This window comes from Ochlerotatus camptorhynchus, unplaced genomic scaffold, assembly GCF_037179485.1.
Source record: "Ochlerotatus camptorhynchus isolate MF236.1 unplaced genomic scaffold, CSIRO-AGI_Acam_v1.1 ptg000094l, whole genome shotgun sequence".
In the NCBI taxonomy this organism is placed as follows: Eukaryota; Metazoa; Arthropoda; class Insecta; order Diptera; family Culicidae; genus Ochlerotatus; species Ochlerotatus camptorhynchus.
In genome coordinates this window covers 3,611,003-3,624,304 of record NW_027040584.1, presented here as the reverse complement: position 1 = coordinate 3,624,304, position 13,302 = coordinate 3,611,003, and the positions used below count along the sequence as shown (strand labels likewise).

Below are 13,302 nucleotides of genomic sequence, written 5' to 3'. Positions count from 1 at the left end.
TCGCAGAATCTTCCCTCTTTCGTTTCGTGGTGGCTTTTAAGATTTTTCCTAAAAATCCAAGCTGCTCTTTTAACGGATGGAGATTAAAATTGAAGCACCTTAGCTCAACAACAACCAAGGCCACTATGAGCAAGGAAACGACCGCAATCGAGAAAAGCGATCTCAAGCCGGTTAAAACCAAGATGCGCATCAAGAAGACTGAAGTCCGCCAGTGCCGGTTGTGTTTGAGGGTTGTCCCACGGGATGATGTCCAGGATACTAGAACCAACGAGTCGGACATCCGCCAGAAAATCCTGGATGCCGTTGGGGTCAGGATTAACGCCAACGACAAGGTGAGATCGGTTTGCATCAACTGTCTGCTGGTGGTTGACATGATCAACGAGTTCCGGATGACCTGTCGGAAGGCCGATTTGCTGCACAGTACGAAACTGTTGATGATGCATCCGGGAAGTTGGTTGAGCGAAGAGAACAAAGGCACGTTGCAGGTGTGTCATAAGTTGATTAAACGGAACCGAGCTGAGATGGATGGGTTGTTCAAGTGCTCCCGGGTTGGAGATGGAGATATTCGGCTACTGTCGAAAGGGAAAGAGAAGGAAGTGGTGCTGGAAGAGATGCAGGATACGGAAGTAAAGATAGAAAAGATGAACGATAATGAACAGGGGACGAGCGATCAGTGCGGGATAAATATGAGGCAATCGCAGCAAAGGATTATGTGCGATGTATGCGGAATGTTGATCCATAAAAGTAGTGTAGAGAACCATCTGAACCGACACTTGGGCATCAAACCTTACCTGTGCACCCAAGAGAGATGTAAGACAGCATTCTACAGCAAAAGTAATATGAATAAGCATGTAATATCGGTTCATCAGAAGGATCACCAACGGTACGAGTGCAAAATATGCCACCGGATGCTCAAGGGTAGGGTGGGCCTCCGGGGCCACATAAGAGCGCAACATTCCAAGAAGGCTAAGCACCCACTTAAGACCGAATGCAGCATTTGCGGGAAGATGTACTACAAGTATGTATTCCGATTGACTTGCATAAGGGTTTTTTTTTATTGATTCGGATGTCTTATCTAGGATTTATATCAAGGATCACATGGCCACACATACGGGAGATCTTCCCTACGAGTGCGAATTTTGCGACAGGAAGTTTGCTGCGAATAACAACTGGTTATTCCACAGGAAAAAGTACCACCAGGATGAGCTGAACGCGCAATGTTCGACAGATAATACGTCAGAAGATAATAGACTTTTATAATAGACTTAAATAAGCTCAACAGAATATTTATTCCACAAAAATCCTGCATGAAACATAGAGCTACCTTATTTTAGGTTCGTCTCCGATTCGCTCCTGTACAGGGAACGGGCTCCGGTGGTATGTCCCACATTATGTCTCAAACTGACTGATGAACTGATGAAAATAATATTTGCATCAGCCTAATACAACCTTTTACCTAACTGTAATAATGCAACGAGAGAATCGACCATCGCAGTTAGGCCCTTATGATTCTCAACGCTAGATTCGATACGATTTCGAAAGTTGACCCTCTGAATGGCAAAATGTTCTCAAAAAAAATGAATAGTGTAAATTTGAATGTTTCACATACCTATTTAAATTTATCGTTGAAAATCTATTCTTTCTTAAGCTTGTCCAAGTGCTTTTTCTTCCTGTGAACGTGCAAATTGTTTTTGGCGATATCGAATTTCATACCGGAACACTTGTACAGCGCCTCCATCTCGGCCCGGCTTCTATTGACCAGTCGATGGCATGCCTCCAGCGTTATCATCGCTAAGCCAACTACCCGGATGAATCATCAGCAGCCGGGTTCGGTGAATCGTGTCCGCTCGCTGGCAGACCGCCCGAAAACAGGATATTGACGACCAACAAACAGTTGATACACACCAGGTTCAGTTTGTCCTCGGATGTAATCTGCACCGAAACGGCTTCCAGGATCTTCCGGCGGAGGTCCACGCTGTCTGTGTCGGTTTCGCGCGGGAAAACGCGCAGACACAGACGACACTGATGGATCTCCGATTTTTTCAACCGGATCTGCGTTTTGACGGCCTTGAGGGCTTTTTTCACGGTCTGCGGCAGCAGGTTCATTATTATCCGGCCAGATCGGATTTGCTTCCGATTTTTGTGTATCACGATTTGTTGGTAAACACCAGGATTCTGTCGATTCCCTCGTGTCCTACGTACGCAGCCATTTCCATCGCGCTGCACTACAGCGCCGTTTTGCTATCCGGTGGTCGGTATCAAACGTTTGAAATGTCACAACTTGACAGTCCGTGCATTTCAAAAATTCGATAACCTGCAAAAAAGACAAAAAAAACTTTAACAGAAGAAATCCCGCATAACAGCTAAGGCGTCCGTCGAAATTTACTCCCATTGTTTGCGGTGAAAAAAATCGTTTATTTTCAGTGAAAATTCGTTCAATTTAACCCGCAAACAAACCGCAGCCGGCCAACGATGGAACGCAAACCGGAAACCCAGATCCAGAACGCCCCGAGCGATATAATATCGTCGGTAAAGTTTTCACCCAACACCAATCAGTTTCTGCTGGTTTCCAGCTGGGACTCGAGCGTCCGGCTGTACGACGTCGTCAACAACACCCTCCGCCAGAAGTACTACCACGATGCACCGGTGCTGGATTGTGCTTTTCACGTGAGTTGGATGACCTTCTGAATAGTAACCTTATTTTTCTAACTAATGGGCAAACATTCTTTCAGGACTCGGTCCGTACGGTCAGCGCCGGGTTGGACAACCTGGTCAAGTTATACGATCTGAACACACACGCCGAAAGCATCCTCGGAAGTCACGATGCCGGGGTGAAATGCGTCGAATACTCGTCCAAAGTGAACGGCATCCTGACGGGAAGCTGGGACAAGACAGTCAAAATGTGGGACATCCGAGATAAGGATTGCGTAGGGAAGTACGAACAAAGCAACGGAAAGGTATACTCGATGAGTTGCATTGACGAGAAACTGGTGGTGGCCACCTCCGAGCGAAAGGTTCTGGTGTGGGATCTCCGTAACATGGGACAGTACCTGACCAGGAGGGAATCGTCCCTCAAGTTCCAGACGCGAGCCATTCGATGCTTCCCGAACAAGGAAGGCTACGTGATGAGTTCGATTGAGGGTCGTGTGGCGGTGGAGTATTTCGACATGGACCCGGAGGTGCAGAAAAAGAAGTTTGCCTTCAAATGCCATCGCTCCAAGGAGAATAACATGGAACTGATCTACCCGGTGAATGCCATCAGCTTCCACAACGTATTCAACACCTTTGCCACCGGCGGATCGGACGGATACGTCAACATCTGGGATGGGTTCAACAAGAAACGCTTGTGCCAGTTCCATCTGTATGATAGTTCGATCTCCTCGCTGGCATTCAGCTACGACGGAAGCACACTGGCCATTGCTTGCTCGTACCTGGACGAAGCGGACATGCCACCGGAGCCCGTTCCGGAACCGACCCTGTACGTGAGGTACGTGAGCGAAGCGGAGACGAAACCAAAATAATGTGAGATGATTAATAATTCTAAGGTAGCTCTATGTTTCATGTAATTTTGTGGATTAAATATTCTGTGTGGTAAATTAACTAATCAGATGTTGAACTTATTTAACAGTCTATTGTAAAGGTCTTTTATGTTCTGACGTATTATCTGCCGAATATTGTGCGTTCAGCTCATCCTGATGGTACTTTTTCCTGTGGAATAACCAGTTGTTATTGGCAGCAAACTTCCTGTCGCAAAATTCGCACTCGTAGGGAAGATCTCCCGTATGTGTGGCCATGTGATCCTTTATATACATCCTAGACAAACGACACCAGAATCAATAAAAAAAAACCCCCCGTGTACAAATCACTCCGCCTAATCGGAATACATACTTGTAGTACATCTTCCCGCAAATGCTGCATTCGGTCTTGAGTGGGTGTTTAGCCTTGTTGGAATGTTGCGCTCTTATGTGGGCTTGGAGACCCACTCTGCCCTTGATCATCCGGTGGCATAATTTGCACTCGTGCCGCTGGCGATCCTTATGATGCACCAATGCTACATGCTGATTCATATTAATTTTGCTGTAGAACATTGTCTCACATCCCTCTTGGGAGCACCGGTACGGTTTGATGCCCAAGTGTATGTTCAGGTGGTTTTCTACATTACATTTTCGAATCAACATTCCGCATATATCGCACATAATCCTTCGCTGCGATTGCCTTAGATTTATCCCGCATTGATCGCTTGTTCCCTGTTCATTATCGTTCATCTTTTCTACCTTTACTTCCGTATGCTGCATCTCTTCCAGCACCACTTCCTTCTCTTTCCCTTTCGACAGTAACCGAATATCTCCATCTCCAACCCGGGAGCACTTGAACAACCCATCCATCTCAGCTCGGTTCCGTTTAATCAACTTATGACACACCTGCAACGTGCCTTTGTTCTCTTCGCTCAACCAACTTCCCGGATGCATCATCAACAGTTTCGTACTGTGTAGCAAATCGGCCTTCCGACAGGTCATCCGGAACTCGTTGATCATATCCACCACCAGCTGACAGTTGATGCATACCGATCTCACCTTGTCGTTGGCGTTAATCCTGACCCCAACGGCGTCCAGGATCTTCTGGCGGATGTCCGACTCGTTGGTTCTAGTATCCTGGACATCATCCCGTGGGACAACCCTCAAACACAACCGGCACTGGCGGACGTCAGTCTTTTTGATGCGCATCTTGGTTTTAACCGGCTTGAGATCCTTCTTCTCGACTGCGGCCGTATCCTTGCTCATAGTGGCCTTGGTTGTCGGTGGGCTTGAGGATGTTTCAATTTTAATATCCATCCGTTCAAAGACCAGCTCGGGGCGAGATGGGCCAGCCATGGTCCTAGCCTGTCGTAACACGGAAGAAGGAAGATGTTGGATCTGTTATATGAACCGCAATCACGGTCTGCGCGAGAAAGGAGAATGAAAGATGCTGGATGTTGATCAAAAAAACTTGGTTGCGGACGTTGGACCAAAAATCGTCATATTGGCTGCGCTCTGAATGACACGCTCCCGGAGCTCAATATTTTCTGGGTAAGAATGTCTGTTTTGGAAGATATTCAATTTTACCTACACGCAGAAAAATTTACCGTCGAAACAAAAATATGAGGTAAATTTAAATGTAAACTCAGTTTTTTCTGGCCACAAACATAAACTACACACCAAAATTCTTAAATTTTGTTCGGTACTTTTTTTGCTGAATTTGGTCTGTAAAATGTCATTTTTACCGAATGTTTGGTAAAATTTGATGTTTTACCACTTTCCAGCAATAAAAAAAACTGGATTTCTGTAATTTGCAGAAAATTACCGAAAACTGTATATAAACATTACTGATCGAAACTGTAAATGCCTGAAATCCCGCAATACTGTCAAAAATTGACGAATGTACTGTAAAAAAAGTCTTTTACAAACCAGACTGTAAAAATTACCCTTCGGAGACGAGCCAGCCAACGGCTGAAAGTCTCTTTAATAAAGATATATATAAAAAAAAAAAATTAAAATTACCGAACGGTTTGTAAATTGTCTATACTGCCAAACTCAACATTTTTCCGCCATTTTAAAATTGAATATTGCGCAGTTCTGCGTAGTTAAAGTGCGCAGTTAAAGTAAGTGTTAAAAAATGGAAGACATATTAAAACAAATTGGAGCTCTTGATGGAGGAGCAAGAGATCTTTTCCGTAAGTAAAATTAAAATACATTTGTTTTTTTCATTGTACTTTGTAGATGGATCTTCAGATGCATGAAGATCCCATCATTTGTTTTTTCTGCGGTCGGCCGATTCCGGGCTATATAGAGGGGCTCGGGCGCCATGTTAATTGGCACATTGAAAAGGGCCATTTAGAAGAAAATTTCGCGTTTTTTGATTGTACATACCCAAGATGCCAAATGCGCTATCAGCATTTGCGTTCCCTGAAGAGACACATCAAGGAAAAGCATCCACCGAGTTCAGAGCTTGAAGAAGCATGGACTCCAGGTGAACCTTCGTGTTTCACATCACAAAGTAGTGAGCAATTCCCTGAAGCAAATGCAACGTCCAGATCTATAACATTGGAAGACATTAAAAAAGTGGCAGCTATGAGCATTTGTCGGCTCACAGCTAATGTTGGTATTCCACACAATAAAATTGCGGAAACTGTAAGCATATGCCAGAACATGATAAGCCAAGTTTCCTCGTATCTGGAGGAAAAGATTGTTGAATATTTAAAAGAAAACAACATTGATGTGACCTCCGAATCAGCTATTAATGTTTTGAGTACATTTAAATCACTCGATTTATTTGAAAATGTTAAGTCCTTTTCATGCCAACAAAGGTTTCTGAAAACATTAACAGGAAGCTATCCCGAGCCGGTGATGAAATGTGTAGGCTACCGAGATGCTGTTCATCATACAGATGGAATTGACGAAACAGTTCGTGTAAATGAAACATTTGCCTATTTACCCATAATCGATACACTGAAGCTAATCTTCCGAAATCCTCGGAACCGCGATCTTCTACTTAATGAACATCTTGAGCAAGGAAAACCTGACGTAAAAAAATATGTCTCTTACAGAACCGGATTAAGTTACGAAAAAAGTGACTACTTTAAAGCTTATCCCAAGGTTAGGTTCAATAAAATTTTTGAACCTTTAGTGTCAGACCTTAAAAAGCTAGAAGACGGAGTGATTGTTCAATACGGAGACGAGTCATTCGAGATCAGAGCAACAGTCACAATATTTTGTGGGGATACATTGGCAGCACATGATGTTTTTGGGCTCCTTGGACCGGGGGCAAATTTCTTTTGCAGAATGTGCACAATATCTCGTCCACTGTTCCATAAGGATCCTACCTCAACATACCCTATACGCACAACTAGTTGGTATCAAACGAGTTTAACGGCTGTTCAGGATGGTACTATAAAACCATCAGAGTGTGGTTTGAAAACCAGTGGGTGCATCTTGAACAATTTGAAGAATTTTCACGTCACAAATAACTGGGCTCTAGATGTAATGCACGATCTGGCGGAAGGAATTATTCCCTTAACCATTCAACTAGTACTAAGTTCATATTATAAACGAAAAAAAATGCAGTTCACGAAAAGTTTCATCAACAGTCGCATCAGCTCGTTTAGTTACGGATTTGCAGACCGCAAAAATCGTCCTTCGTCAAATATAACGGTTGAAATGTTATCTGCACCAGACAAGCACAAACTGAAACAGACAGCTGCACAACATTTCCTCTTATTGAGATCATTTACGTTCCTTTTCGCCGATAAAATTGATCGAGACTGCCAATTTATAGTGATGATAGGACATCTCATCAATGTTACCCGAATACTCTTATCGCCAGTAGTATCAGAAGACATGCTTGTATGGTTAAATGAACACCTTCGGCTTTTCCAAGACTTGTTCTACCAAAACTTCTCGAAGCGCATTAATAAAGGGCATCATTTGTTGCATTACGAAGAATGCATAAGACGGAGTGGTAATGTTAAGCAATTCAATTGCTTGCCCTTTGAGCAAAAAAACAAACCTTTAAAAACTCAAGCAAGTTCATGTCGTAATTTCAAAAACATCTGTAAGAGCCTTAAGCCTTACGATGGTGATAGATGTTTTGGACAATCCACTATGCGATAAAACTGTACATAAACCAGGTCAGAGGAAGCATAAAAATAACATAATCGCTGGAGATCGTCTGTTAAAAGATGTGGAGTACGTATTCTGCCCAAAGGTTGTTTTGTTAAATGGAGTGGAGTTCCGAAAAAATCTTCTGGTTGCTTTGAAACATCACGGAAATGCACTTTTCCCGTCGTACGGAATAATCCAGGAGATAATCGAAAGCAACGGAACACTTCATGTTTTGTTAAAACTGTGCGAAACTCTCTGGTACGACGACATCCTGCAGGCGTACGAAGTCAATGAGGTACAGAGAGAGGTGAAGCAGATCGTGAAATATTGTTGTATTAGTAAACCAAAAAATCCGAAAAAATCAACGTAAACGCAAGTAGTGACGTCATTAATTTCTTGTATCGTACAGGGGTTTTACTCACACAACTTAACCGATTGCTTCACCTCGGTAATCCAGCTCATTGGTACGAAGTACGGGTAATTGAAACTGATCAGCTGACCAGCTTGAATGAGATTTTCCAGCACACAACTTTCGCGTTGTGGAAACCTTTTGGAAGCACCGCAAAATATATCTCACGACGGTGTTATAATCAACAATCAATACGAAACTAACGATTTTAAATTGGCTCACCACTTTAGTAGCCTATTGGTCCCAAGCAAACGATTAACGTACCCTATTCTAGTTGAAATTCTATTACTACACTATGTTTGTTTTGATTCGCTATGAAAGTTTGACAGATAACATCAGGGGTGTGTGGATTCATGCAGAACATGCAGGGGTGAGTGAAATAGCTTGGGACTGCTTGGGACCGTTGTTCTGGTACTGAGTGAGCCAAAAATAATAATGATTTTCTTCGCGACCTACTAGTCTTAGAGTTACCTCTATGTTATAATCGCGATTACTAGTTTATTGACGTACATCAGTGAAAACTTCGCAAAACAGCAGAAAATCAACCGTAAACATCGATGTCAACATTATACTTGTTCCTCTTTATTGTATTAATTCAATAAAATTTAATATCTAATATTGTCAGCACATATGTCAAGACGTCTCAGGTCAAGGTAAGAAAATTACGTGCAACTTTTCAAACTGACGTAACAACTTTTTTCAGTGAGTTGAATTAAAGCAGCGATTGAACCCGCTGTATTTTTTTTTTGTCCACTTACCCACACGAACTAAAATTATCACAATCAGATCTTGTATTAATATTGGATCCTAAGAGGATTGGATCCGGTTGTTTTCTGACACACGTCAGTTTGGTCGTTTGTTCTTAAAATCCTACTTAGCTTAAATAGCTTACAAAAGTAAAGTGCTTTAGTACTAGAGAGCTTTACACGAAAGTAGTTGCGTTAATTTTAAATGTTGGGCTTGTGATTTTTATATAATACACGGAGCGAAAAAACGACCCAAACTAAATAGTGTTACTAACGTGTTGCAAAATCCGTGAGAGAAGTTCTTTTTATGTTTAATGGATGTTTTTCAATCACATGTGTGTTAGTGGAACTAGGACTAAAATGAGCATTTTCTCTTAGCATTTTATTAGTGTTACACGTAGATCTTTTGACCCAATTTACTCTTTAAGCCCACCACGTTTAAACTACCGTCTTATTGAGTTGAATACTATTTACTCAATTTTGACTTGCCTTGCTGAACAGTGTTGATTGAAAGCTATTGCACGAAAACCTTTATTATTAATATTGCGCATTTCACACCAAATTGGACTAATAAGCGCGTTTTCACTTATTAAAAAGTGTGATAAAATTGCAAGTTTACTTCTAATCGTCTTGGTGTCTTCGGTGCACTTATTCCTTATGATGCAAGCAATAAGTGTTCCCAAGACATCAAAACGATTTGACGGAAACGTGCACTTTTATCACACTTTTTGCATTTTTGGGACAGTCCAGTTTCAGATGCAATCAGCAATATTTACTCAAAAAATCATTCGTTTGTTTTGGTATGGCTGTCCATAGAGGCTGAAGGAATCACCGACCTTTCAACTTTTTTGGAACTCAACGTCGAAGACTTTACTCGCTTGAGATTAAAAACAAACGTTATCAAATCAGTTCAACGGATGCAGAAAATGTTTCTGGAGGAGACTATTTTTGAAGAACGGCTTGACGAGGAAGACGAAATCGAGGACGAAATAGAGAACTATTCTGGAGCAGCAAATGTCATCAGAGGTTTCATCAACATCTCAGCTTCGGACAATCCGTACGAAGGGATTTTACTCGATAAGGCATGTTTTGCATGGGTTGTTATTCTTCAATGCAGTTAAGTTTCTTTTTCTCCTAGGAAATCGACATTGATACGGTATTCATACGGACTCCCCAAGGCAAAGCAAGCAAACGATTAACGTACCCTATTCTAGTTGAAATTCTAGTACTACACAATGTTTGTTTTGATTCGCTATGAAAGTTTGACAGATAAAATGAGGGGTTTGTGGATTTTCCTATGTTTCGAGGGGTGAATCGATTAGCTTGGGACCGAAGAGAGTACCAGAGCTGAGCCAAAAAGTTGAGCACGTTATTTCGGGACCTTCTAGTCTTAGAGTTACCTCTATGTTATAACTCTGTAGTCTGAACGTACTAATAGAGGTAACTCTAAGACTAGAAGGTCCCCAAGAAACGTGCTTTACTTTTTGGCTCAGCTCTGGTACTCTCTTCGGTCCCAAGCTAATCGATTCACCCCTCGAAACATAGGAAAATCCACTAACCCCTCATTTTATCTGTCAAACTTTCATAGCGAATCAAAACAAACATTGTGTAGTACTAGAATTTCGACTAGATTGGGGTAAGTTAATCGTTTGCTTGGGACCAATAGGCTAGTCAAGTAGTGAGCCAATTTAAAATCGTTAGTTTCGTATTGATTGTTGATTGAAGTCAAACATAATTTAAAATTGCTTTCATTCTGGGTAGCTTTTTACCCATAAATAGGTTAGAGTCGGTGTATAATGAGTCACGCCAAGAGTGAAGCCAAGTCTACCTATTGAACTGTCAAATCGGCTACCTATCGTGCAAAGTAAATAAACATTACGATGCTATGAAAGGTCTACGAAAGGTATTGCAATGAAATATAAAATAAAATTGAAGAAATCATCATAAACACGCAGCGAGCATTAAATGGTCATGGGATACGTTTGGTTTTGATCAGTAATGAGAATTTCTACTATTTTTTGATAAGATAATTTAACAAAATCACTGATATTATGATTCACTACAGCCGTTATTTTTGGTTCTCGCTAGAAGTCATTTAAAGTTGATGTAGAAGTCCTATGTTGCCAAGTGAAAAGAAAGGGAATCCTTCGGAAACCGTGATGCGAGTTCAACTGTTTTTCTCTTGGCGTGACTCATTATACACCGACTCTAAAATAGGTAACGACTCGGGAGCGTGATAGATTTGCCGAGGAATGTGTCGGCTGCGTTCTGCAAGTGGTACTAGATTATTGTATACAAACAAATATCTTCAGCTTTCATCTTACTATCGACCATCAGGGGATTATTAAGTTGTTTTTCATTAATTAAAGTTTACATTATTACGTTTATAAATCATTACACATAAAGAGCTTCAATATGATGGCTTCGGTGCAATCTGTCTCCGGTGAAAGTGCAAAACTCCTAAAACCTGTCAAAACCAAGCTTCGCTTCAAGAAGGAAGACATCCGCCAGTGTCGCCTCTGTATGCGGGTTCTTCCTCGAGCGGACATACATGACACCACGACACCCGGATCGGATCTTCGCCGGAAGATCCTGGACGCTGTAGCAGTGAAAATAACCTCCTTCGATAAAGTAACATCTGTGTGCATCAACTGTATAATGATGGTGGATATAATCAACGATTTCTGGATGACCTGTAGGAAGGCTGATACGCTGCACGGGACGAAACTGCTGATGATGCATCCCGGCAACTGGCTGAGCGATGAGAACAAGCTGACATTGGTCGCGTGTCATCGGTTGGCTAAGCGCAATCGAGCCGAAATGGATGCACTGTTCAGGTGTTCTGGCTTGGGTAACGGGGACATCCATCGGTTGACCACAGGAGAGGAAATGTTGCTGGAACCGAAGAAGGATCCGACGTTGAATGTTGAACGAGTTGATTTAGCGGTAAGGGTGGTAACAGTCAAACCAAACGAAGATAAAGTGGAAATCAATACTGAAGAGATCATAGACAGTGATCCGGAAATGAGTGAGCAGTGTGGAAGAAAGCTGGATGCACAAGTCGAAGAGGCCAACCGGAGAGTGGTGGCGAGAAAGGAGGCCAACCTGCATATGTGTGAGATGTGCGGAAAATTGGTGCAGAAAATGTACATGGAGCAGCACTTGAATATGCACGTGGGCCAGAAGCCGTACGAATGTCCCGAGGAAAACTGTACCAAAAGATTCAGCTCCAATCTGGTGAAGAATATGCACGTTAGCAATGTCCATAAGAATGTGAAAAAGCGGTTCGAGTGCGAAACGTGCCACAAGTCGATAAAGGGCCTGCCATTTTACAATCAGCATCTCCAGACTCACCTAGCGACCAATTCACTGAAGGTGCCGTGTAACGTTTGTGGGAAGACGTTTTACAAGTAGGAACTTGGTTGTATTTGAATGGGACCGGTTTGTATTGTGGTTTTTCTTGTTTCAGGCACTACCTCAGGGACCACATGTTCGTCCATACGGGTGAGATGCCATACAAGTGTGAGTATTGCGGTCGGAAGTTCGCTGCCAGGAACAATTGGGCGGTACACAGGAGGAAGCAACATTCGGACAAACTGGAGATTCCAGGATAATGGAATGCTGGTGATGTAATTAGAACCGTTGTAAATGGGCTTTTAATGATTAAAATTGAACGGAAACTTGGAAGTTTTTTGTTTCTGGAAATTCAAGTAAGCTATATTTTAACTTTTTTAGAAATTCACCACATGTTAAATATGTGATAAAGCCGTATTATATTCTAAATTGCAATTTTTTTTCTGAGATTTCAATTTAACAGAAGTTTTCATAAATGATGAATTTTTTTATTTGATTAGGATCTGCAAAGCGGTCGAAAGTCTTAAATCAATGCAATTCTACCAAATTCTACTTTCGCAGTAGAAATTATTAGGGGAATTTACGTATTCTCGGCAACCTAAGCAGCGACCTTCTTTCTATAGCCTTTTTTTTTCTAACGAACGCACACATATGCAGTATTGGTTTGTTTACAATCTTTTGCTGCCAGCTGCAATTAACTACTTCATTCGAGCAGTTAAAATGACGTTTACTCGAACTTTGAAATAAACCATTATTTTGAGATTTTTTTTCTAGAACCACGAGAAAAGTAGCCAACATTTGTGCGTTTCATAAAAAAATCGAAATTAGTTGGTCCAGTTTTGTGAAATCGCTGGTAGAAAGTCACGCCAAAACTGCTTGACAAAGTGGTCAATTTCAGTCGAAAGAATGGTCAAAAACTGTTTTGAAACGCTTTTACAAAGCTCCAATCTTCTCTAGTGAGTGCGAGTATTGTCGGCAACCAGTTTTTCTTCGGCAACCGTTCCATTTGAACTGCATGTAAATCTGCTGTTCTATTATCGGCAACTCGAAATCAGCTACAATTTGTAGTGCGTGTGTTGCATTTCAAGAAAACCTTGCTAGATTGCTTTTGCTCAGTGGTAAAAACACCGACAAACCGACATGACACTTAATTCTG

The 13,302-nt window shown here is 41.8% G+C and overlaps 4 protein-coding genes across 4 annotated transcripts; 3 read left to right on the top strand and 1 right to left on the bottom strand.

The window, feature by feature from the left end:
- LOC135698767 (zinc finger protein draculin-like) lies at positions 1–1,348 on the top strand. The gene is made up of 2 exons (XM_065218900.1): positions 1–1,018; positions 1,080–1,348. The coding sequence occupies exons 1-2, from the start codon at positions 126–128 to the stop codon at positions 1,258–1,260; spliced, it is 1,074 nt and encodes a 357-aa protein (XP_065074972.1). The 5' UTR covers positions 1–125; the 3' UTR covers positions 1,261–1,348.
- Positions 1,349–2,359: 1,011 nt separating this feature from the next.
- On the top strand, positions 2,360–3,583 carry Bub3 (mitotic checkpoint protein Bub3). Its single transcript, XM_065218780.1, has 2 exons — positions 2,360–2,667; positions 2,733–3,583. The coding sequence occupies exons 1-2, from the start codon at positions 2,473–2,475 to the stop codon at positions 3,519–3,521; spliced, it is 984 nt and encodes a 327-aa protein (XP_065074852.1). The 5' UTR covers positions 2,360–2,472; the 3' UTR covers positions 3,522–3,583.
- LOC135698700 (zinc finger protein 431-like) lies at positions 3,562–4,949 on the bottom strand. Its single transcript, XM_065218779.1, has 2 exons — positions 3,889–4,949; positions 3,562–3,813 (listed from the first exon to the last, which is right to left on the bottom strand). Exons 1-2 carry the CDS (start codon positions 4,869–4,871, stop codon positions 3,630–3,632), a joined length of 1,167 nt encoding a protein of 388 aa, XP_065074851.1. The 5' UTR covers positions 4,872–4,949; the 3' UTR covers positions 3,562–3,629.
- A 6,200-nt stretch (positions 4,950–11,149) lies between these two features.
- Positions 11,150–12,439, top strand: LOC135698699 (zinc finger protein 26-like). Its single transcript, XM_065218778.1, has 2 exons — positions 11,150–12,202; positions 12,262–12,439. Exons 1-2 carry the CDS (start codon positions 11,208–11,210, stop codon positions 12,404–12,406), a joined length of 1,140 nt encoding a protein of 379 aa, XP_065074850.1. The 5' UTR covers positions 11,150–11,207; the 3' UTR covers positions 12,407–12,439.
- Positions 12,440–13,302: the final 863 nt, after the last annotated feature.